The sequence below is a fragment of the Eubalaena glacialis genome, chromosome 1, assembly GCF_028564815.1.
Source record: "Eubalaena glacialis isolate mEubGla1 chromosome 1, mEubGla1.1.hap2.+ XY, whole genome shotgun sequence".
Taxonomy (NCBI): domain Eukaryota; kingdom Metazoa; phylum Chordata; class Mammalia; order Artiodactyla; family Balaenidae; genus Eubalaena; species Eubalaena glacialis.
In genome coordinates this window covers 230,904,357-230,931,165 of record NC_083716.1, presented here as the reverse complement: position 1 = coordinate 230,931,165, position 26,809 = coordinate 230,904,357, and the positions used below count along the sequence as shown (strand labels likewise).

At 41.7% G+C, this 26,809-nt stretch overlaps 1 protein-coding gene across 1 annotated transcript in view; it reads left to right on the top strand.

The window, feature by feature from the left end:
• The window catches only part of DNER (delta/notch like EGF repeat containing), a 323,611-nt gene that overhangs the window by 243,359 nt on the left and 53,443 nt on the right, over positions 1 to 26,809 (top strand). The window contains exon 8 of the mRNA XM_061205679.1: positions 7,086 to 7,310. Coding sequence (XP_061061662.1) covers positions 7,086 to 7,310 — 225 coding nt within the window. The remainder of the gene's footprint in view (positions 1 to 7,085; positions 7,311 to 26,809) is intronic.

The following is a 26,809-nucleotide window of genomic DNA, read 5'->3' as shown; positions in this document are numbered from 1 at the left end:
TGTTTACTCCTTAGGATTCAAGTTTTATCCTTGTATTTTAAAAATATCTTCCATGTGATATTGGAAATACTGAGAACTAGTCAGGTTCAGGACATTTCAAATGCATTGAGTTCAAAATTCATCATTGCTAAGTAATTTCCGTTTTCTAAAGCTGCCTTAAATTTAAGAATTCAGGACACCAATGGCTCTATTCTGGCCCTAATTTCTTATGCTAGCATAGCACCTTCAACTTTTCAAGTGCTTTTATGCAAACTCTTATGCAAGGAAGCCTAACATGGGGCTTAAGAGCACAGATGTGGTTTCAGATAGATCTTACTTTGAAATTGCTTTTCCTACTTACTGAGTGTCCCTGGGGGACTAGCTCCCTAATATAAAGTCTAAGCCTTCTTCTGTAAAAGTGGATAATAGTAGACCCCAATTGATTCAGTGGTTGTGATAAATAAAAGATAGATACCAATTGCTTCACGTAGTGTCTGGTATATAATAAGCATTCAACATTTACTATTACTGTTAGCACCACAATTCCTCTCTTTCTCTCTGCTAGCACAACTATAACTACTTGATATATACAGCTATTCCGTAATCTCCATTCTTAACAAATGAGGAAGCTAAGACATACAAGAGCTAGTTACTTGATTGTGCTGATATGGATTATCAATCAGAATTTGATTTATTGAATTGCAAACAGTAGACACCCCAGTAATCATGATTTGATTACTATAGCTTTATACTAAATTTTGAAGTCAGCTAGTGTAAATTCTCCAAATTTGTCCTATTTTTTTTTTCTATATTGTTTTGGGTGTTCTAGGTCCCTTGCATATTGATATAAATTATAGAGTCACCTTGTTAATTTGTACAAAAAAAAGCCAGCTGAGATTTTGATCGGTATTGCAGTGAATCAATTTGCCTCTTAATAATATTGAGCCTTCTAGTTCATGAATATGGTATAGCTCTTCATTTATTGGGTGTTTTTAATTTCTCTAAGCAGTGTTTTGTAGTTTTCAGTGTAGAGGACTTACATAGCTATTGTTAAATTTATTCCTAAGTATTTTATGCTTTTTAATAATATGGTAAGTGCTGTTTAAATTTTTTAAAATTTATGGTCACTTATTACTAGAGAGTAGAAATATAATTTATTTTTTGTATATTGACTTTGTATCCTGGTATTTTGCTAAGTTTACTACAGCCCGGACATCAAGTATTACAGCAAAGAGTAACGGTCTGGAGCTTGGATTTGGGAGTCAGACTGCCTGGGTTCAAATCCTATTTCTGCCATTTACTAGCTGTGTAACCTTGGTCAAGTTGCTTGATCTGCCTCTGTGTCTGTTTCTCCATCTGAAAAGGAAATGGTAGTACTTAGCTCATAGAACTGATGCCAGGACTAAATGAGTTAATATAGTGGAAACTCTTGGAACAGTGCCTGGTATGTACAGGTGTTAGCCATTAATAAACACAGTTTCAACAGACTGTCCTTTTGAGCCTGTACAGAAAGGCTGTCACGGATGCTTCTGCTCGTCCCCTCCTCCCTCAGCTGTTTGCTCTAGGACCCCACCTCCACGCATCAGCCTCACCGGATGGCCCAATAACTGTGTGTGTGTTTAGAGAAAGGTATGTGAGCACCTCTGATTCCAGGACACTCGCTCTTAGATGTACTCAGGACTCCACCATGAAGGGTTCATGCAAATGTGAAATTTGATTGTGTTCCAGAGATTGGCTGACAGGCCAGCTTCCTTCCAGTTTCCCTAACCACAAACTCTGGACACAGGCAACTTGGAATTTCCCCAGAAGTACTGTTCAAAGGAAGGAGAATCCAACATTTATTGAGTTCCACATACAGTTTTATTTGATCCTACACATCAGGGATCATCCCCATATTTTAGGTAAGGAAATTAAAGCACAAAATGATTAAGTACCTTGCTCAAGGTCATACACTAGTAAGAAGATTCAAGCTTTGGTTTCCTGGCTCTGAATTCTTTGGGTTATGAAAGTTTGTTCTTTTCTCTCTTAGGAAGGTCATTTAAGAGGTGGCTGAAGAAGATGTGAGTCACTTAGAAAACAATGTTATATGAGTAAGAGGGTAACAATTGCTTAGGTCATAGAAGGAAATAGAGAATTTGCTAATCAAAGCAACAGTGTCTTGGTCAGCTCAAACTTCCATAACAAAATACTACTGACTGGGTGGCTTGAACAACAGACATTTATTTGTCACAGTTATGGAGGCTGGGAAGTCTGAGATAAGGATGCCAGCATGGTCAGGTTCTAGTGAGGGCTCTCTTCCTCGCTTGCAGATGGCTGCCTTCTTGCTGTGTCTTTAGTGGCAGAAAGAGGAAGCTCTGGTGTGTCTTCTTCTTACAGGGTCACTAATTCCATCATGGGGGTTCCACCCTCATCTAATCCTAATTACCCCCCAAAGACCCCACCTCCTAATGCCATCACATTTTGGGGTAGGACTTCAACATATTAATTTTGAGGGGACACAAACATTTAGTCCATAACAAATAGTATTTTGAAAATTGGCTCGGCATTTAATCTGTGAATCCCTTTTTTAATGTTCATTAATAAGCTTGTGAGCTAGAAAACTTATCCCATAATCACCCTATATCACATGCATCTCCATAAAGTGTATTGAGATACACCTTGAATTCATTTTTGCTTTGTCATCATCCTTTATAACAGAATGGCATTTTATATTACATTATATATTTTTAGACTGGATAATATGTCAGAGGTGTCTTCTCTCTTCAGTATATACTGAGGTATATTAGGATTCTCTGAAAATATAAATATTATTTGCATCTCATCTTGTTTTTCTATTTTCTTGAAACGGTAAGAAAAGGGAAATTTTAATAGTAATAAAATGCAGGATTCCTGATTCAACAGCAGTGAACCTTTTAGATATTCAACAAGGATTTATTGATTCCTTCTTTAGTTAAAGTTTCTTCTAGTACATAATCAATTCCTCTTTCAAGTCTTTTACATAAAGCAAAGCAAAACAAAAGTTTCCTTCTGGCCCACATTACTATTTAGATGTAATGCTGTGTCTCCTATTACATTGTATCAGTTAGCTTTTGCTGCATAACAAACCACCTCAAAACTTCGTGGTTAAAACAGCAATCATTTATTTAGCTCATGATTGTTGTGGGTTGGCAATTTGGGCTGTATTTCAGCCAGTCACAGGCCAGATTGCTTGGTGGCTATCTGGTCTTGGGTGGCCTCACTGGGCTGGCTTGCTTTGATTCATGAGGTCTCTTGTCTTCTAGCGGGCTAGCTTGGGCCAGCTCACCTGGCTTCTAGGCAGAGTTCAGTGACATTTTTGACAACTCCCTTTTTGATGTTCTCTTTTCCATTGTTTTCAGTGACACCTTCCTCTCCTGGTTTTCCTCCTATCTTTCTTAAAACGTATCCATCCATCTGTCCATCCATTTGTCTATCCATCCACCTGTCCATCTGTCTGTCTGTTCCTCCCCTGGGAATCATAAGCCTCCCCTGGGAATCTCCTCCTGTATTTTCCATTGCAATTGGTAACAACACCACCAACATTGTTTCCTAATCTGGAAAACCTGGGAATCACACTGTAATTATTGCTGCTGCTTATTAAACAGTGACTATTTGCCAGTCACTGTACCAAATGTTTGCCATAGATTTTTACATTTAAGCATCATAAAAGCCATATGTTGTAGGCATTACTATCTCTACTCCATGAAACAGATGAGGGTGATTGAGTACTTGCCCATGATCCCACAGTTTAGTGTGCAGAGATGGTTTTTGAACCCAGTTCCTTTTGGCTCCAAAGCACGTGCTTAACATTAAGTCACACTGAGAAACCACATAAACAGGGCCCTCAGATATGTTTTATTTACCAGAGAAATGACTTATCAACATTTTAAAATAGTAAGGGTTCAAACAAGAATCTGGATTTCAGATATTTCTTGAAAATTTAGAAGATCTGGTAACTGGCCTCACATTCAAATGGCAGCAGTTGGTTGCAGGGGGTGGTGGCCACCCCCTTTGGAAGGCCATGAATTTTCCAGTTTGCCACAGTCCCTGCCACTCCCTACTGCCTTACAGTTGGCCTGCTTCCTTCATCAACATGGTCTGCTGGACTCCTGCTGGCATTTGAGTTTTTGACTCCTGTTACATTGTGTCCCTAGGCCCTGCCCTCTCTTCAGTTCTTCCACCATCCAATTGGTCCCTGAACTAACAATGTTATGTTACTTGTAAAATAATTGTCCAATCTGCCTCACATTCTTTATCCCTATTGCTACAAATTGGTCCATATGACCTCTCACTTCAGTTACTCTAGTAAACACCTGGTTTCCTCCTTCCAGTCTCAGACTCCACTAATACACTCTCCACGTTGCTTGCAATTAAGCATATCAAAAACACGCAAATAGTTGACGTCCAGTGACCTTAGAATGAAGTGCAATCTCCTTAGTGTGGCATGTAAGATGTTCATGATCTGGCCTCTGACCAGTGCCCTCATTTATGCTTGCTTTCCATCTCCTCTTGGCCTTATTGAAATATTGGCTCTCCCCAGAGTCATGATCCTTCACATCTCCTCACCTTTTTATCCACCATTCTTTCAACTTGGAGTATTCTGTGTGGATCATATTAATATTTGTAACCGAGTATATCAACGTGAATGTAGAGTGATTAGTTTCCTAAAATTCATTTTTCCTTTATTTTGACTTGATTGGTAAGTCTCTTATTTCTTCTTTCACCAATATCCAAGCAGAATAGAAACACAAGTCCTGGTTATGTTTACACATCATAACATTTTCTTAATTGGGCGTTACTGACTTCTCTTCTGTGCAGTATAGTGGAGAATTAAGAGCTTGGGCCTTGTATCCTAGCTCTGCCACCCACTAGCTAAGTAGACTTGAACAGGATACCTCATATTTCTCTGTCATCATCATCTCATCTGTAAAATGGGGCTACTAATAGTTCTTGTATCATGCAATTACCCCAGGGCTAAATGAAATAATGCATGTGAAGGCTTAGAACTGTCTGGTGCATCTCAGCCCCTAGTGGATGTCAGCTGTTGCTTTTATTATTACCATTGTTCTTTCATTCATTCATTCATTCATTCATTCAGCATTGGACCGGGGAACTGTTCTAGGAATTTTGATATATGTCATTTAGAACCCACAACAACTTTATGAAGAAAATAATTTCAGCCCTGTTTTTGGGGTGAGGTAGTAGAAGATGAGAGAGGTCAGGACTTGCCTTGGTTGTTCAGTTTGTCATAGGGTGAAATGTGTTTAAGTATGTTCTTTTCATTCAAAGTAAGATGGAATACATCTCATGAAGGACGGAGTTACATACCACTCTTGGCTGCAAAGGGACTCTTTGGAGAATTCAAGTGTTATTAAAACTGATTGTGTGGTACATTTTTAGTATGATATTTAAAATGTCAAAGCTACAGAGAAGTTTATAAGATGTTGAATAACATTGGATTTTTTAAAAAATTTTCTATTTCTGTACAGAAAAATATCAAGTTGATTATGCCAATTTATGAGTGATGCTTTAGATAAAGTCTGGGAACTATTTTTTTTTGTTTTATATATTCACTGTGTCCTGAACAACAAAAATTACCAATATTGCTGAGAGTTCTGTGTGAAGATGGTTAATATAAATTTAAATCTAGATAAGAAAAGCGAAGTAGAATATTGGAATAAGAACTGTATATGAGTAAAATTATTTAAATTTGTTTCTAAAACTTGAATAGTCTTCATTTAATTTTCAAACTGCTCTTAAAATATTAAAAGAATAGGTTTTACCAAAGTATTGTTAAAGACTTACTTGAACACACAGACCTATAGATTCACGTATATATGTCTGTATAATTAAAAAAATTTTTAAATTGAAGTATAGTTGATTTACAATGTTGTGTTAGTTTCTGTTGTACAGCAAAATGATTTAGTTATATATATATTTCAGATTCTTTTCTATCATAGTTCATTATAAGATATTTAATATGGTTCCCTGTGCTATACAGTAAGAGTATGTATGGTTTTTTAAATTGAGGAATACTGAAACGCATACACAAAACAAAATAAAAATCAGCTGCACAAGAAGTACATTTAAAATTTTAAAAAATTAAACCCTTACTGAGGTACCATTTACGTATCATAAATTTCATGCATTTTAAGAGTACAATTCAGTGCTTTTTAGTAAATATACAGAGTTGTGCAGCCATCACCACAATTCACAATCCAATCTTAGGACATTACGTCAACCCTAGCAGACCCTTCATGCCCATTTTTGGTCAATTTCTCTTTTCCACAGCAGCCCCAGGCATCTACTTATCTATTCTCTATATCTATAGATTTACTTCTTCTGGACATTCCTTATAAATGGAATTATGCAATATATGGTCTTTTGTATTTGGCTTCTTTCACTTAGCATATGTTTTTTAGGTTCATCCATGTTGGAGCACATGTCAGAACTTAATTCCTTTTTGTTGCCAAATAGTATTGCATTGCATGACTGCACCACAGTTCGTTTTTCATTACAATAACCACATTTTTGAAAAGCATGTATTCAAGAAACTGCTAACAGTGAGTGCTTCTATAGAAGGGAGTGAGGGACAAAGGGAGAAAGATGGGAGAAAGATTTTGTCATTGTTTACTATTTTGTATGGGTTTTAGTTTTTAAATTCAGGATTATATCTTTATCTATTAAAACAAAGTAAGGAATAAATTCCCCCAGCAATGTGTATTAAATAGGAGGTGAAATCCCTCCACTGACCCCAATCCCACCTTCCTGAATCACCATTAATTTATTTTTGGCATCTTTCTAGTCTATACATACACACATGCACATGTATACATACAAATATATGTATGTCCCTGTCCATCTGTACATCTAAGCAATCATATGTTTTGTATTTCAACCAAAATGGAAGCACAGGGCTTCATAATTTAACCCCCGGTTACCAAAGCTAAGTAAACCCACCTTGTTGGGTTGTGCATTAATCAATTCACAATGGAGAAGAGTTAGGAACAGCAGCCCCAGTTTCTTGGTTATTAAGTGTAATGCGGTTTGATTTTTTTACCCCTCCCCGCTTCTGCATCTTCCCGCAGGCTACCTGGGCTCTGCCTGCGAGGAGAAGGTGGACCCATGCGCCTCGGGGCCCTGCCAGAACAACGGGACCTGCTACGCCGACGGCCTGCACTTCGGCTGCAGCTGCAGCGCGGGCTTCACGGGCCCAGCCTGCGCGCAGCTCGTGGACTTCTGTGCGCTCAGCCCCTGCTCCCATGGCACATGCCGCAGCGTGGGCACCAGCTATAAATGCCTCTGTGACCCAGGTGGGTACGATGCATGGACCGGAAGTCCTTTCTTTCCCCAATCTCAAAGCCTTTTAACTTCTGCATCTGAGCACAGGTTGGGTCGCTGTATGGGTTTACCTTTCGTCTAAGTGAACCCCACTCATGTATGACACCCTTTCTTTTTAGACTTCGCCTAGGCAGGGCTTTGAAAAACACCCTTTCCCCTTTTCATGAGCATTTCACAGTCATTGTAGAAAGAGAAGAAAATACAAGTAAGCAAAACGAAGAAAATTAAAAACAGGCTTAATCTTGTAACAGCTTAATTATTTTGGACAATTGACTATAGGTCACTCCAGAGCTTTTACTGTATTACATGTCTTTTATGACTAGGTTCTGAGGTTAACGGAACGTTTTTCATTTTAATGTGCATGCAAAGCAGAATGCAGTCCATTCAGAATTTTATCATCTTTTAAAATTCTTACTCGGGGCACAGTCCGTGTTAGAGGACCTGTGACTTCCTGTGTAAATGTTCAAAAGTTCCATCATTTACTTTCCAAATGTTCTTCCGTATTGGTATCGCTGATTGTTTATTTTGAAAGTTTTGACGCTCAGAAGTCGGAGTGGTTACTCGTTAAAGTTTGTGTCCGCACAGCCTCCTGGTGTGGTCTGAGAAAACGCACACGGGGCAGCTCCCCCTTTCCTCTGGTTTCTGTGCTGCCCGCGTCTGCATCCTTGCAGGATCTGGCTCTTTAGAATGTTTCTCAGCACGATGATCCCCCCTGCCCCCCGTCTCTGGCGCATCAGTATGGCTGGCCAGTCCCCTGGTTTGCTTAACTCCTGGTTCTGCCCAGGCAGCGCCCTCCACCTGGGGTGCCAGCTCCCCTGTCACCCCATCTCACCTGCAAACTTCCCCTTCTGGGGCTGAATCAGCTTTCCTTCCTCTGAGTTCCCACAATCAGCCACAATATCCCTTTCCTGGTCTTTAAAACATTATATGAATTATCCTTGTGTGTGTCTCTCTCCCCGTTGAGGGGTAGGAGGAAGTGTGTTTTATTAGTAACTTCTGTATAACAATAAGCTACCATTTAGTGAGCTTAATCTTTCTAGGTTCTGAGCTGTGCGCCTCACATCTCTGGTCCTTTTAGTGCCCTTCTGCCAGGTGGATATTGTTGAGCCGCATCTCCCCGAGGTATGAAATGCCTCATTCCTGCTTCAGTCACGTGTTGGTGGCCACACACCCACTCAGGGGCTGAGTCCAGATTCCAACCCAGGTGCACTGGTTCCACTGTCCTGTGCCTCGTCTGGAACTCTCAAGGGGCACATCTCATACTCATGAGTCACCTAAAGGGGTGAGTGGGAAAAGCAACTAAGCATTTGAAGGGTATTGAAAAGCCTCTTTCATGTAGACGTTTTAATTCTCTGGTTTTCTAAACAGTCATGGGATTGATATTTTGCCAAGTGCCCCTTTCCTTTCTGTTCTAAAATGCAGAGGGGATGGGGCTGTTGAATCTACCTGGTAATTGCATTAGCAGGATTCTCCAGAGAAACGGAAGAGAGAGAGAGAGAGAGAGAGGGAGAGAGAGGCGGAGAGGGAGGGAGAGAACTAGCTCGATTTTAAGGAATTGACTCAGGCAGTTGTGAGGACCGGCAAGTTCAAAATGTAGTGCAAGCTGGCAGCCTGGCAGCTCAGGCAAGGAGTCTACATTACAGTTTTGAGCCTGAATTCCTCCTTCCTCGGGAAACCTCAGTCTTTGGTCTTAAGACCTTCAACCGATTGGATGAGGCCCACCCACATTCTGGAGGGTAATGGATTTAATCAAAGCCTACTGACGTAAATGCTAATCTCATCTAAAAACTACCTTCACTACAACATCTAGACTGGTGTTTGACCAAATATTCGGGTCCTGTGGCTTAGCCAAGTTGACGCGTGAAATTAACCATCCCAGTAACATTTGGGGGTTTTGCATAAACCTCGTGGGGAAGGAGTTTCTTCAACCCTACACATGACACGAGGACACTTTTCTGCATGTACACCCGTCCTCCCCTGGGAGATGGGAGCCGCTGCCCCCTTGGGGGCCAGTGTTCTTCCATGTGCCTTGCAGGCACGTGCCATGGCATCCGGGAACTGAGGAGGAGCCCGGGCAGTGCGATGCCCTTGCCTGTTGGGAAAGTGGGGCCCCAAGACCACTTTGTGTTTGCAGATGAAATAAGCTGCACTTGCCCCGGGAGAACAGTCTTCCTCATGTCATGACTCATGAGCACGCTGCTCCCAACGCCCTGCTCTGGATGTCATGACACACAGGGTAATAATAGTCCCCTTGGCCACCATCTGGAGCAGAACCTCAGAGCATCCTCCACACATGTCTCCTGGGAGTCCTGGTTCCCTCAGTGAGCCCAAAGGGAAGAATCACATGTCACAGGACCGGGAGGCGGCTTTGTTCCTCCTCCCCTTCTCCTCTGACTTCCGTTCTTAAACATATTAAACTTGCCCTGATATTTAGTTGGTGTATTTTTAAAACCTGAAATGGGATGTAGTTATTTAAAGATACATGTGGCTTTTTAGTAATATCAAGTAGAGTCTGTCAGCATGTGTGCAGATGCTTACATGGTCCTGAGTAGAAAATATGCTGCCTACTGTCTCTCTGTCCGCCCAGGGAGCAGTAACTGAGGGTGGGAGGAAGGACCCATGAGATCCCCGCTCGTTGACTGTCACTGTAGGAATTTACAGGGCATTTCTGGGCCTCGGTGTTTACTTTCACTAATAATGTCTTAGATGCTCTTGCGTTCAGCTGCAGTTGGGGTCACAGACTAGACCTGGGACAAGTTACTGACCATGTCTTCCTGCTGGCCATGATCTTCTGTTGTGTGTAAGAGCGTTAGATGAGAGACACGCAGTACATTTCCTCTCATGGAGTAGTAAGCGTGATTGTTTCTTTCTATCCATGGAGATTCCGACACTTTTCCTTAAGCCAAAAGGGTGACGTGTCTCCTGTTGAAGTTCCTCTTTCCCCTCTGCTGTTCTCTGTTCTTCAGGCTTTTCAAGGCTCCTTAGAGGCTGGGCATTGGCTTTACCAAGCTAAATGCTCCAAATGGACATGAATGAAGGTTCAGCATTCATGTCCATTTGGAGCATTTAGCTTGGTAAAGCCAATGCCCAGCCTCTAAGGAGCCTTGAAAAGCCTGAAGAAATGTGTGTTCCGTTCCTGGATGCCTGCATTTAGTAGGCAGTCCCCCGGGGTAGAGCCCTGAAGCTCTGTCAAAGCTCTCTTATCAAAGTTGGGAGATAAAATTGCTTTTAGAGGGGTTGCTTCCTCAGATCATTAGGTGACATTGTGTGAAATAAAAAAGGCATCTTAACATCTGGCAAGAATTTACATTCTAAGAGGTGAAAATGACAATTCTATGAATGCGAAATTTCTAGTCTTAATCTTTCGGAGCATGTAATTGCTTTACCACTAGTTTGCATAATAGAAGAATCTCATGAGTGTAGGTGAAATTGGGTGTCTTGCTGAAGAGTGGCAAGCCTGATCTTCTTTATAGAGAGCAAGCAGGCCCCTTGCATAAAATGGCAGCAGATTGAAATCATGTCAGGTTGATAATTAGCTCCCATCTGACAAAATGCCATTTGGATGACAGCAAATCAGATTTGCCAGGTGCTTTATTTTCAAACCTCATTTATAGCTTATCAGGCTAGGGAGTTCTGATGGGATTTTAGTAGTAGATAATAAAATGTCAGCAGTGAGTAACCACTGAAATGTTATCTTTCAGTGACAGTGTTAAGTGATAGGCCACATGTACTCTAAAAAAATTACAAATTAAAATCTCCCAAGGACTGGAGAAAGTGAGAACTTGGGAGTCCAACAAACACTGTGGGAAGCAGGGCCACAGTGCCTGGAGTCGCCTGGGACCTGCTGTTGCCCCTGAAGGTAGAAGATGATGTCTCATATGTTCTCAAAGCAGTGGTGGCATCTGGAGGTGCCATTTGGGTGCCGACCAGTCCTGGAAGGAATCTCTGGTAAGAAGGGAAGTGGTTTGCCTGAGTTCACTGGTCTTGGCCCCTGCCTGATACACCTGAGTTATTACTCTAACCTTGTTTGTTGAATTGAATGAAACTTGCCATTACAGAGTGTGCCTTAAGTCACTATTTAAGGCGTTTATAGTATAAGGCATTAGAGGATTTTTACACGGAAATACAAATAACAGTTTTCTTTTTTTGTTTTCATGAATAACTTTAGATGCTTATCAGCTGTCATAGGGTAGACCTGGGACAAGTTGCTGTCTATGTATCTCTGCTGATTCTCCTCCATCATAGGGCTGGCAACTCAATTAGACCATCCAGACTATTAAAGAAAGGATGTTTAGACTTTTTCCAAGTGAATTTTTTTAAAGGAAATTCTATTTATAAGAATCTCAGGTACTGTTTTCTCTATTTTTGACGTCCTTCCATATGGCTGCATGTCTGGTCGGGATGGCCTAAAAGACACAGTTGGCATTGCTTCCTTCTGTTAGACTCAGACTTAGCAATGTCAGCACTCTGATAGTGTCTGCTGGAAACAGAATCTAAGATAAGACTTCATGGTCAGGATTTAAATAGCAAGTTAACAGCAGTAAAGAAAAACGTACACCTACAATGGTATGAAAACATTTAGCTTGATAATGAATACCTAATTGCATTTAGATTCTTGGATAAGTACAGTGGATAATTTTCGTGTTTTATTAACTAGGAAACCTTACCAGGTTTACTAGGATGAAGTCACTTCTTGTGTTTAACATGCTCTAGGAGGGTCCCGATCTGTATATCATATTGTTCTTGAGTATCATTGCTTTTATAGAATATATTGCCTCCATTCTCCACATCCTAATCCTATTATCATGCCCTTCCTCTGTTATATTTTGAAATACGATAACTGCCCTCCCCATTGGGAACCCAGATAGAATCCGGTCTACCTCGCTGCAGCTGTAGCAACTCTTCATAATCTGTACTTCACCTAAGAAAACGTTTAAATCTCTACATTGACATCATGATGACACTAAGAATTGAGAAAGAGAAGAATTGAGAAAGAGAAGAGAATTGAGACACGAAGAATTGAGAAAGATGTCAGGTCCTGACATCTGGGGGCTTGTTGGACACTTACAAGCAGGCCTTGGAGTTGTTAGGAGCTGACCTGGCGATCACAGCTGGGCTGTGGTGTCTCCTGTTGGACATAAAGACGTAAACACCCACACTGAACACTGACCTCAGACACGGTCACGCATAGGCCATGATAAAGTGAGACAAACAAGACCGTGTCATAATTTTGTCTAAGTACAGATAAAAACAAGGTCACCATGCAACCCACAAAATACCAAACATCCCCCTTGATTGCAAATAAAATGAGGACCAGCTGCTTGTTCACCAGTTACAGCTTTAGCCTTGCTCTAGCCTACTCCCACCCATAGACAAGATTCATTGCAATACTCAAGCATAGAATTTCTCCTGCTTCCTGACAGCATCCAGAGTGACTCCTTCCCAAATCACCCAACCAGAGTTCAAATCCTATAATAAGCCCCGTCTAACACCCTCTGACTGAGGCACCCCGAGATTCCCCTTGCTGCAATGAGTAAGAAACCCAACTGCATCAACTACAGTTTTGTCCCTGGTGGCCTTTGGTTTGAGAGCATTGGCAGGACTTAACTGAGTAAAATGCTCAAAATACTGAGTGTTCCAACTGATTGAAGTTTCATATTAACAATAGTTCAGTTAGAATTTCCAGTGAATTGGAAACTGAAATGTTGTTTGGATTTATACATGGGGGAAGGTTGCTATGGAACAAAAGTCCTAGGTAGGGTTGGGGGGGGAGTTCAGAGAACAGGAGATCCAGTTGGCTGCAGGATAAGATCCACTGGATGCAGTGATGGGCAGTAAGGCTGCAAATGCTGATTGGGGCAGATTGGGGTGAATCTAGGTGCTAAGGAGTTCAGGAAATGAAGACTTGGAAACATTTTGCATTAGCAGTGTATGTGAGCGGATCTATGTTTTTGAAAGATTATTTTGATGGAATTGGGTGATTTCAAGAAAGATTGGGTGACTTTCAGAAAGATAATTTTGATAGAATTAGATATTACAGTCAAGAAAAGATGATGAGACAGGAGATCAGTCAGAAAGCTCAGGCGAGTGGAAGTGAGGTCTTGAACTTACGGCGGTGGGAATTGGAAGGACGGACCTGAAATCTGTTTGAGGAGTGGAATCATCTGAGTTTGGTTGTCAGTTGACTGCAGGGACCAGAGGTGAGCATAGAGTCAAAGGTATTGCTGAGGCTTTAACTTGGGTAACTCAGAGAAACAGGGAAACGTGCAGAAGGCCTTTGGGAATGGCAGGCCAACCAAGCGGATATGCCAGTAAATAGTTGTTATTTGCGACTGGCATTGGGGCCTGAGCCTGACACCAGGGAGGTAAGGATGGAGTTCCTGGTGTGTGGGTGCTAGAGAAAGTCAAGGGAACTATTAAGATAGATGGGGCGAGAGTATACACCGAAAGGGGAAAGATTGGTGAGAGTGTTAGGGAATTCTTGCACTAAGGCGGGGGCTGGAGGCAGCAACGGAAGAGGTTGGAGGAGGCCGCTGGGACTGGGAGGGTCTCTGGGGAAGGCCGAGCCATGGAAGTTCCTGGGAGGGCAGGATGGGGGCGGGGGGTGGGGGTGGGGGAGACATTGCCCAGGGGCGAGGAGCCGAGTCAGACTTGCCCAGACGGCCAGACACTAAGGGACCTGTCCTAGTGGTGTTCACAATTACCCCTGCGGCCGTTCTTCCTCACCATTTTGTTTCGATTCTAATTTCGGGGCGTGTTCAGGGAGACTTTGTGATATTTGCCTTCTAATTTAGGCTAGTGACCTGAGGGATTAATACGAGGGCGGGAAGGACAGTGCTAATGAGTGAAGGGCACTTGCTGGTGCCGCATAAGGAATTTTGATGAGATTCTTGACATTAAAAATCTATCCACAGTCTATTTAACCTTGCTGTAAATGCCTAATCCATATGGATGAAAGTGTTAATGAACTGGCCTTTAATTAGGAGGGATTTCTGCCCCCACAGCAGCACTTCAAATTCAAATCATTCAGAATGCATTCTTGGCTGAACTCTTGTTGAAAAGGTATGAGATTTACCTCCTGGCGGTAGGAATTGGCATGGTCTGCGAGGACGGCAGAAATCACTTTACATCTTCTTACCTGGAATGGAAGTCGGAAGTGGCAGCTGATAACAGCTTACATCCCTAACCAGTGCGTTTCTGAGGATGGCTCTGTTTGAAGCACTGCCAACACATAAGTTCAGGAAATTCTTATCAAGCTCTTGGCCATGGAAGTCAGATGGGGACTTGTTTAAAACTGTTTTGTAACTGAGCCATTGACTCTTGCGTTGTGGTTGGAAGTTATTATGATCCGATTGCTAACATTTTTTGGCTTGCTGAGAATGTCTGGGAATTTGGAAATTGAGAATTGAAATTTGGCGTGCCTTGCCTCTCATACCAGGTGTGATGGAAAGGGCTTTGTGCTTAGAACTGAGTAGGACCGAATTTCAGGGCTCCAAGAGGACACCTCAAAGCCATGCTTGAGGAGTGGCCTTGATTGTGGTCCGAGTGACTTTTGAGCAATAGTTTCTGACTTCCCAGCACAGAGCAGCACGACTTTGACTTCCAAAGAAATTGAACTGCTCGTAGGTAGGTGAGCCACTTCTGGTTTTGTTTCACTGCAGATTCAGCGGCTTCACAATTGATGCTGAGGGCTACCTGTAACTGAAACGTATGATTTCACTTGACCTGATGTCTGCTGGATGCACCTAATTAAAGAAACTGCTCTTCCACAGAGCTTTTATATGTTTGAAAATATCAAATTTCCCAATAGAAAAAAAATCACAAAATTTATGTTTGCTTCAAAGAGGAACAGAGGTGCAGATAATCTCAAATAATTTTTGAAAGTAACACTGTCTTGGGACTGTTTTGCCTCTTGACTTTATTCTTTTCATAGTAATGGTTTCAAATATTTATGTATTTCTGAAGGGGAGGCAGTCTAGAAACATGCCAGGGTTCAGAACACACAATCTGTGTTCCAAAAGATATGCAGGTGGTAGATAAAGAGTTTTTAAAAATAAAATTGAATTTGCTAGCTATGAAAAAAATCGTTGAATGGGCGAGTGTAATAATCTTTCCTCTTCATATTTGACTTTTGATTTTTAGTTCTCTGTCTGAGATAGCTCTGATGTCCAGAACTTTGATTTTCCATGGCTTTTTGACCTCCTAAATGAATAAATGCCTTATTATTATTAGGCATCCTTAATATTCATTCAGTAGAGGCAATAGGAATAGAATTGAGTATTTACTAAAATTATTGAGTTCTGACTCCAATTTATTTACATTTTGAAATTTTCTTTGTAATCTGGTTGCCTCGAGGTACAGTTCTGGTGGTGAATTTTCTCCATGAAGTTCTTTAGCTAAAGTCCTAACTCTAAGAGTCAGCTTCGGCCCTTATGAGTTTACAGCCCTTGGGGATGGCGGCCAAGTGGGAGGTGTGTGCTTCTGAAAATACTCTTGAATGACTATGACGCATTTCCATAGTGTTTAACGATCTTTAGGATTCAGCATGTTTACTTGAGAATGGCAATGACTGATAATAGAGAGTTAGAAGATTGCACCGTTACATTGTCTCTTTGAATGTCCCCAGTGATATGAGGGTGAAAGTAAATATACCTGGGGAAAAAAATCTACGGTCTGCATTGCAGAGTCCATGCACCAGAATTTTCTGGAAAAATGCCAATCACAAGTTTTGTTTTCCATCACACAAACACCTTGGTACCAAACTGTGTCTCCATGAGACTGCATTTTATCACTAGAAACAGCACAACTTTGTCAGATCATGTTTTCCCAATTTTGGGTTCATAAAAATCTTTGTAGATTGCCATTTTCTTAAAATTTTTAAATTAAAAATTGTTTTCAGCTTTACTGAAATTTAATTGACATATAACTTGTTTAAGTTTAAGGTGTACAGAGTGTTGATTTGATACATGTGTATATTGCAGAATGATCACTTCCAGAGTGCTAGTTAACACCTTCCTAATTACTGTTTCTTTTTTGTGGTGAGAACATTTAAGGTCTACATGCTTAGCAACTTTGAGGTATATAATACAGTATTATTAACTATAATTGCCATGCTGTACATTAGGTCCTCAGAATGTATTCATCTTATAACTGGAAGTTTGTACCTTTGACCAACATCTCCCCGTTTTCCCCACCCCAGCCCCTGGCAACCATCATTCTACTCTGTTTCTATGAGTTCTGTCTGCCATTTTCTGATCGTGTTCTTTTCAGCTAAAATGTTGTTCCCATGGGTCAAGGAAGCTGCATAAGAGGATGTGGGAAAAAATTGTGCTCACTAATCTGAATTTAGACTTATCTCTCCTCCTGAATAGGTATAGATGACTCCCAGTCACACAGTGAGAAATTATAAATGTTTGCCACTTCTGTACCCTTATCACCTTCCCTCATTTTGGCCTTCCTTTTCAAATTTGGCATCTGCTGTTGGTTTGGGATTTCTTTGCATCACTTTCTTCCCTGAAGCAAATCCCAAGAAGAGTGTAATTTTGTTTAGTCTCCGTGTCTGTGGCTGGCAGGTTATTTGACTGCACGTTTCACTCTTGGTTTATTTCTATGACTGGTGCATGTTCTGACTGTGTGTTTTATGGTTGGTTTATTGATATGCTGAGGGGAGGCCATGGCTATTACAAAGCACTACCGTGCCATATCTAGCCCTTGCCATACGTAACTCTTACCATTTCCTTGCATTTTTGAGAATCAGAAGTTGGTGGGAGATGTTGTGTGCATTGCTATTCTATAACTTAGGTATTCTTAAACTTGAGTGTGCTGATCAGAATCAGGTAGAGGGCTTATTAAATCTCAGAGCTCCGGACCCCACCTGCAGAGTTTCTGATTCAATAGGTCTTGGGTGTGGCCTGCGAACTTGCATTTCTAACAAGTTCCCAGGTGATGCTGATGCTGGTGGTCTGGGGACCACACTGTGTGGACCACTGGTCTAGTGTGATGAACACAGACACACGCCCTCATGAGGGCAAACGGCGCGAAAGAATATGTTGTGATCACTGGGTGAGTGGCAAACTAAAATCAAATTTAACCGTAGTTTGTGAAATAAATTAAAAGGAATAAAACATTTAAAAAACTTTCCTGTACTTTAACCTTTTAAAATTCCTCTTTGTTAGCATATATACTTGCGTGAAAATAGTCATCTAGGTTTTATTTTCTTTCCAAAGTGCCTATTAGAACCCTTCTCTTTGATTTTGCCCTGTCACCCATCTGTTGCCTGTGCTGGGCCCCGTGTCCATCTTGGTGTGTTTGTTTCATACTAAAAACCTCTAGAATGTGAGGGCTTTATGCCTACTTTTTCTTTTCCAGATCTCCTCACCCTCCACCTCAACTCAACTACAAGCCAAGTCATTTTTACATGTGTTTATAAACATCCTAGATAATCAATGAGGTTATAAGATTATGCCATTAAAATAATTTACTTACTGTTTATAACTAAACACACATACCGCAATAATCTTGAAAATCAAGTTGAAAATACTATCTTGTTACATTTAATCTTGAATCCTGGTGCTTTAGCCATGGTATTACAAGCATTTACATTTTAAAAAATAATTTTTATAGCGAGTCAGTGAGAAAAATAGGCTACTTTATCACGGATAATTTTAACTGTAGCCACTGTATGTTTATAGGGCACATCGGTGAATTTGTAAACTATAGAGAAATAGATGAATGTTAAGCTTTCTTATTAAAGGAAACAATATTTCTTCTTTAAGTATTTGCATCCTCTCGTGCCATATATTTCCCTTTTGTAAAACACATTTCCCTTTTCGTTAACCTCCCGAGTAACATTTTTTTCCCTTTAGCTGATGTAGATCATAGGTAGAATCCACCCTCTAGTGGCCAAAAGCATCATGAATGGCCAAAAAAGACATTCATAAGACAAGGCTAAAAAATTATGAAGAGATTGATTTTTTCGTGTGACTAGTTTGTGACCTAGTTCTAAAGGCAGATCCAAGAGGAAACTTCTAGAAATGTTTAGATCTACACAGTTACAATCATTCCCAAGATGATGGACAAGTTTAAGGTTAAAACGCCTTTAGATATGCAAGAGCTTCTGTTTAAGTGGGTTCACTGCTGAGTTCTCTGGACTTCTGAGGCCCTTCATGAGCATAGTCCCAATTCAGCCGTGTCATCTACAGTACATTCTTTCATTTGTTCAGGAGAATGCTAGCTATTTGTAAGGACTAACTCAGAGTAGTGGTTGTTTGCTTTTCTACCATACATTTAGTGTATTTATATAGTCACCATTTATATATTGTTATGATGGCTAGCCCTCGTGTCTCAAAAAGTGTCCTCTTCTAAGCAGACTGGATTTTTCCCTCTATACACTATGAGAATGCCCTCATCTCCTTCCCCTCCACTTAAAAAAAAAAAAACCCTTAATAAAGTCAGACTTTTCCTAATCTGACCAGTTCTCCTACTGTCCCATCAAGTGTTAGACACAGAGTACAGTTATCATTTCCCTTGGTCATCAGCAACCTGGTTTGGAGTTGTGATACTACACATAAAATACCCATAAAGTATCTATATTATCCCTTTGTGTTACACAAGTAAATAACATATTTCTATTGTGGAAAATTAGAAAAAGTGAACTGGCGTATTTAAAATACAAAAAACAATCCCTCAGTTTCATTGCCCAACAAAAACCACTGTCAATTTTGGAATACATTTTTCCAGGCGTTTTTATTTGTATTTGTACAAATCAGGCATTTGTAAGGAAAAGAACCACTTTCCGTATTTATGCATGCAAAGGTTATTTTGCCCTATGATTCCACTTTTCCTAGCAAATTCACCTCACCCACTGTGACTGGCATCTCCTAAATTCAGCCACCTGTGTGCTAAGGAAATGAGAAGAGAACAGACAGTTGTTAAAGAGAAAACACAGTTTGGGATCAAAGACTGAGCAGTGAGTCAAAGTTTGACTGCCAAGCAGGAAACCGGATCCAGCACAGAGGTAAGTCTCCGGAGATGAGGCTGAGGAAAGGGAGAAGAGTAGGTTTTTTAAAAGCCCAATATAAACAGACTTTTGTTTCATACATAGGAAAATTCAGGTGTTTGAACTTCTCACTGGTGAAAGCGGAGCTAATTAATCATGGAAGTTCAGGGCTGGTGCTACTTGAGTTTTTCCCGGAAGTGGTCTTCGCTGCCCACGTGAAGCAGTGACTCGGGATAATGGTGCCCTTTGGGGTGATGTAGCTCAGCGCCTTTGCTGTATACTCGAGGCAGGGCACCTATTTCAGGATTAAAGTACCCACGTTGTCTTTTTAAATCAGGTTTGCTTTGAGGTCAGCAGACCGGGAGACCACATATCACATTTTTAAGGTACTTACTGTGCGGCCCGCTTTGTGCTAGATGCTTGCCTTCTGTTACCAGCCTCATGTTCAATGCCAAGTGCATGTCCTCCTGAGGGGGGCAGGAGCCCCTCCTTTCCTAAGGGACCTTTGTTGCCACTAGTGCCCCGATGGCCCTGAGCCAGTGGTACCTCGATGGCCCTGAGCCAGTGATACCTCAATGGCCCAGAGCTCTCTGCCTATAAACACTGTCAACACTGGAGGTTACACAAGAGTTCAGTGAAAAGAAAATGGTGTCAAGTACGTTTTATTTGAGTAAAAGATAACTTGAGAAGCAAGAATCCTACAGTGTCCCAAAGTCTCTCAAACTCTCAAATCGACCCCCTCCCCATGCCCCACCATTTTAGTGACCCTCCAAGAGCAGTGCCCAAGGTCATCACACCAGGTGGTGATGTAGCTCTGCAGGTGACCCACAGTGTTGGTGGACCCTCTGTCTGCCCTTTGTAATTCCGTCACGTTCTGGACCAGTTTCTCTTTCTCTCTGTCTTATCTCTTTAGGTGTCTCCCTCTCTGTCTTTTCCTCCTGTCTCCCTCTTGATACTTGTGGGTTCCTGCTCCGTCCCTCTCTCTCTCCTCCCATCCATGCCTCCCTCTCTGCTTCCTCCTCCACCACTTCTCCCTCTGTGACTTCTTGTGTCTTCTACCCTATAACCTTTCTTTCTGAACTACAACATAAGACATCTCCCCAGCACCTTGTTCAGTGCTTAGCAACATGGCCAGAATTCAGCAAATACTTGTTCGAATGAACTGAAGTTTTTTTCTTCAAATGGCTTCTGTTTTCCTGGGAGAAAATGTTAAGTCCTTTTGTTTAAGGAAGATCTAAGTCTAGAAAGTGGTTCCTCACTCCTTTCCATCCCATCCCCCATCCCTAGCCCCCTCCTGTTAATGAGATTCTGTTGCATTTGCAAGTGCCTAGAGCAGAAGAAGGAGACTCCATAAATGTCAATTCCTCCGTTCCTTCTGAAAGGCACTGCAGCATCTCTGGCTAAAACAAGCCAGGAACCTAGACTCACCCTCAACCTTCCTCACCCTTCACCTCCTATTCTTTACCAAATAATGCTGTTTTATTTATTTTTTATTTATTTTTTTTCTTCTTCTTTCTCCCTCTCTTTTTTTTTTTAACATCTTTATTGAAGTATAATTGCTTTACAATTGTGTGTTAGTTTCTGCTTTATAACAAAGTGAATCAGTTATACATATACATATGTTCCCATATCTCTTCCCTCTTGCATCTCCCTCCCTCCCGCCTTCCCTATCCCACACCTCTAGGTGGTCACAAAGCACAGAGCTGATCTCCCTGTGCTATGCGGCTGCTTCCCACTAGTTATCTATTTTACGTTTGGTAGTGTATATATGTCCATGCCACTTTCCCCCTCCCCATATCCTCAAGTCCATTCTCTAGTAGGTCTGTGTCTTTATTCCCGTCTTGCCACTAGGTTCTTCATGACCTTTTTTTTTTTTTTTCCTTAGATTCCATATATATGTGTTAGCATACTGTATTTGTTTTTCTCTTTCTGACTTACTTCACTCTGTATGACAGACTCTAACTCCATCCACCTCACTACAAATAACTCCATTTCGTTTCTTTTTATGGCTGAGTAATATTCCATTGTATATATGTGCCACATCTTCTTTATCCATTCATCTGTTGATGGACACTTAGGTTGCTTCCATGTCCTGGCTATTGTAAATAGAGCTGCAATGAACATTTTGGTACATGACTCTTTTTGAATTATGGTTTTCTCAGGGTATATGCCCAGTAGTGGGATTGCTGGGTCGTATGGTAGTTCTATTTGTAGTTTTTTAAGGAAGCTCCATACTGTTCTCCATAGTGGCTGTATCAATTTACATTCCCACCAACAGTGCAAGAGTGTTCCCTTTTCTCCACACCCTCTCCAGCATTTATTGTTTCTAGTATTTTTTAAATGGCTCTTGACACGCATCCTCTAGCTGGCACCGCCACCATCCTCATTCCAGCCATGTTTTTCCGGGAACTATTGCAGTAGCCTCTTAACTGGTTTCTCCACGTAGATTCTTTCAGGTCTTTCCCCCATTTTCCAAACGGCGACTGGAGTAATCATTCTGAAATACAAATCTGATTTTGTCATTTAATGCCCCCACCCCAGCACGCACACACACACACACACACACACACACACTCTCCGTGAAAGGTACCACCTCATCTGGAACCTGCCTGCCTCTAGTTTCTTCTCTGCCCTTTGCTCTTCAGTCGGCTTAGCCCATCTTCAGAAGGAGCCCGAGCCATGCACCCTCACCATGGGACTTCTGCACATGCTGGTTGCCTGCCTTGAGTTTTCTCATCCCTCCTCCCACCTCATTGATGCCTACAGACCCCTCGCCTCTCAGCCCCCTGTCCCTTCCTCTGGGCAGCCTCCCTGGAGCTCAGCCAAGGTCAGCTCTCCTGCTCCTCCTTCCTCCTGGGACCCCAGGCTCCCCATTGCTCACACTCACCCAATTCTGATTTTACATGTATTCGGATGACTGTTTGGTGTCTTTCTCCTTTAAAGGCCCTTAGTAGAGAGGCATTGTCTGTTTTCACAAAGTCGTAGAGCTCTGGTGATTAACACAGTGCCTGGCACATAGTAGGCATTTAATAACTATTTCTTGAGTTAAAGAAAGTGGAGGCAAACAGGAGTCCCAGAGAATCACTGACCTTCACTACATGCCTATTAAAGGCAGCAGGTCTTCGAAGTGATGGAGAATATAAACTCACTGCACGAACAGTTAGGATACGATTTCGAGCTCTCTCTTCATTATCCATTCCTTCAGAAGCCCAGGGAAGGAGACAGAAATTTGTAGATGGCTCAATAACATAAATACTAGTGAGGTTGGAGAATCTAAAACTTTAACCTCAATATATAGTCGTTTCCAGCTGAATGTTTGTAAGAACCACAACTATGGAAACATTGACTGATCTGGGTCTTCTCACATCTACTTTCTCTGTGGCCCAGGAGCCCCTACAATGAAAGGGAAAGAAATTAGGGAGTAAAAGAAAGAAGCAACATCAGCACCACTGTCTGCCACACACCAACTAATGCTCTGTATTTACTTATTCAACTTCCTTCATGTTCACTGATTCTTTCTTTAGTGTGTGTGTGTGTGTGTGTGTGTGTGTGCAACAGGAGCATAATTACTCCACTGAAGTCTGTAAGATATCAGTTATCAGCAGGTCTGTTTAGAACAGAGCATTTCAACTCCTGATAGGATTAATGTAAGCCGGGATTCTTGCCTACCTTTTTTCTGTTTTTAAAAGATTCTTACTGTGAATGTACCAGCAAAGAGAGAGAATCACACACACGCACGCACGCACCTGTGCACACACACGGTTTCCCTTGAAACAAATTTCCCTGCACAGTGAAGTGAATGCATTGCCTGACCTTCCACAGTGCTGAGGGGCTGGCTCTACGGCAGTCAGTGAGTTTAGGCAGAATTTGAAAGCTCACAGACAATCATATTAATAGAATAGGATTATTTTCTCTTTGCCCACGTCTTTGACAATTTGATCTCCTGGGGACTGGCCTAGACTTGAATCAGGGGGTCCTGCGTTTTCACATTTTGTCCGTTCAACCTGAAATGTTGGGGAAACAGCCTTTGAATTCCAACACGTCCCTAAAGGAACAAGGAACCACCCCCCCATCTCCCCACTCACTTCAGTCTGACCTGAAAGCAAAACAAACAAACAAACAAAAACCCTGAAACACTTCAAATTCACTCTGGCCTTGAGTTCGGCCTGCACCGGTGGGGGGTGAGCCGTTTGGGCTCACTGCGCCTTTGCTGAGTCGGTCAATCATGGTGGACATCGGTCTTCCCAGGAGGACACAGATGAGTCCCATCCTAATGGCAGGACATTCGACAGGGTTCTTGGTAGCTTAAAAATCACCAGGCGGGTTCTCCATCCTCTCTCCTCTCTTTATCCCATTGCCATCTAGCATGTTTCCAACCCCAGTTGAACAGAGCGCCTGTTTGCTTCTGCAGGATCGCACTGCTGGAGAGAGTCACCCCACGGACTGGTATATTACATCAAACCCACGATTGCAGACTGACCCCTCAGTTTTGCCCCCAAATCCTTTTTCTTGATGAATTCACTCTCACTCTGCACAGCAGCAGTTTCAAACCTGCACGTCTTTAAAACTTCTCAGGTTGCAGTCATGCTATAGAAATTGATCTAAGACAGTGGTTCTCAAAAGGGGGGTTTTGTTCTCTAGGGGACATACAGTGATATCTGGAGATGTTTTTGTTTGTCACAAGGAGGAAGGGGTGGTGCTACAGCAATCTAGTGGGTGTAGAGGCCAGAGATGCTGCTGGACATCCTGCAACGCACAGGACAGCTCCCAACCGTAATGACCTGCTCCAAAATGTTGATAGTGTCATGGTTGACAAATCCTGATTCTGGGTGTTATGGACTGAATTATGTCCCCCACCCCCCATTCATATGTTGAAGCCCTAGTTCCCCGATATAACTGTATTTGGAGATAGGGCCTTTAAAGAGGTAATTAAGCTTCAATGAGGTTATAAGTATGAGGCTGTAATCCTATATGACTGGTGTCATATGACCATATAAGATGAGGAAGAGACATTGGGGAGGTGTGGCCACAGAGAAAAGGACATATGTGAGGACATAGTGAGAAGGCAGCGTCTGCAAGCCAAGGAGAGGCCTCAGGAGAAACCAAACTTGCTGACATCTTGGTCTGGGACTTCCTGCCTCCGGAACTGTATGAGAATAAATTTCTGTTGTTTAAGTCACCCTGTCTATAGTATTTTGTTATGGCGGCCCTAGCAGACTAATACACTAAGTAATCTATTTTGGGGGCAGCTTGGGAAAGTGGGAAGACTGTAGGATTGACAGTGGGGCCTTAGAGCAAGTTTCTTTACCTCTCTGACTCTTTTTTTTTTTTTTAACATTGTGAACATATATTTTGCATTTTTTAATTGAAGTATAGTTGATTTACAATGTTGTATTAATTTCTGTTGTACAGCAGATGGATCTGTTATACATATACATGCATTCTTTTTTGTATTCTTTTCCATTACGGTTTATCACAGGATATTGAATAGAGTTCCCTGTGCTGTACAGTAGGACCTTGTTGTCTACCCATTCTATATATACTAGTTTGCATCTGCTAATCCCAACCTCCTAATCCATCCCTCCCCCACCCCCCTCCCTCTTAGCACCCACAAGTCTGTTCTCTATGTCTGTGAGTCTGTTTCTGTTTCATAGATAGGTTCATTTGTGTCATATTTTACTTTATTTTTAAATTTATTTATTTTATTTATTTTTGGCTGCGTTGGGTCTTCGTTGCCGCGCACGGGCTTTCTCTAGTTGTGGCGAGTAGGACCTACTCTTCGTTGCGGTGCGCAGGCTTCTCATTGGGTGGCTTCTCTTGTTGTGGAGCGTGGGCTCTAGGCATGCGGGCTTCAGTAGTTGTTGCATGCAGGCTCAGTAGTTGTGACTCGCGGGCTCTAGAGTGCAGACTCAGTAGTTGCGGCTCACGGGCTTAGTTGCTCCACAGCATGTGGGATCTTCCCGGGCCAGGGATCGAACCCGTATCCCCTGCATTGGCAGGTGGATTCTTAACCACTGCACCACCGGGGAAGCCCCTGTGTCATATTTTAGATTCCACATATAAGTGATATCATATGATATTTGTCTTTCTCTGACTGACTTCACTTAGTATGATAATCTCTGAGTCCATCCATGTTGCTGCAAATGGCATTATTTCATTCTTTTTTATGGCTGAGTAGTATTCCATGTTATATATGTACCACATCTTCTTTATCCATTCATCTGTTGATGGACATTTAGGTTGCTTCCGTGTCTTGGCTGTTGTGAATAGTGCTGCTACACACATAGGGGTGGGTGTATCTTTTTGAATTGTAGTTTTGTCTGGATATATGCACAGGAGTGGGATTGCTGGATCATATGGCAACTCTATTTTCAGTTTTTTGAGGAACCTCCATGCTGTTTTCCACAGTGGCTGCACCAACTTATATTCCCACCAACAGTGTAGGAGGGTTCTCTTTTCTCCACATCCTCTCCAGTGTTTGTTATTTGTAGACTTTTTAGTGATGGCCATTCTGGCCAGTATGTACCTCTCTGACTCTTAATTCCTCATCTTTAAATTGGGACTAGCCATGATTATCATTTTGGGTTGTCACGAGGGTTAAACAAGTTAACACAGGTAAAGGGCCTGTTATGAAGCAGACACCACTCACGTGCTACTGGACAATAAACCCCTTGTGGTTGGAGACCTTGCCATTTAGTTTTGTAATCACAGTACCTGGAAGCTTCTGGCACATCATAGGCATATCTTAAATGTGTATTGATTTAATCAGTGGCATTTTGGGTGCTGATTCAAGAGCTATCATTTAAGCATTCTTTCTGTACCAAATACTGCAGGTACATCTGAGAACTCTGCAGTCATAGCCTCTGCCTTCAAGCTTATATTCTAGTGGAGGAAGAGAAATAATAATTGATAGAGAACAAAGTTAATATGATTTCAGACCCTTATAAGTGTTATGATGGAAATCAATTGAGTGTTGTAATGAGTAACTGTTAGGGGAAGGTATTTTGGATAGTGTTTTTAGAAAATTATCCAAAGAGATGATTTTTATTCTATTTTGTTTTGTTTGCTGATATAGGTGTGCTTTACTGGTGACTTAAATTCCTTAAGAGCTATTGCTCTTATAAAGTGATATTCCAAAATGGGGAACAACTCTTAGTACAATCTTCTCTTGATTTACCCAGTATATCAATACATATACGTATATATCTTCCAGGAAAACTCAGTATATCTTAAAAACTGTTGTACATGTAAAGCAGTTAGGTTCTAGGCCTTGAAAGTTGTGAACAGGGTTTTGCCTACACGAATGGCCAGTGGAACAGTCCAAAGTTGTGAAGGGTGCCAGGCCATCACTTGTGCAGGGGAATCCCAGATGTTTCAAGGTGTTTAATATCTCTGGCCCCCACCCACCAAATTCTAGTAGAATCCTCCAGTCATTATGATAAGCAATCCCTCCTACTCCCCAATTTCCAAAAC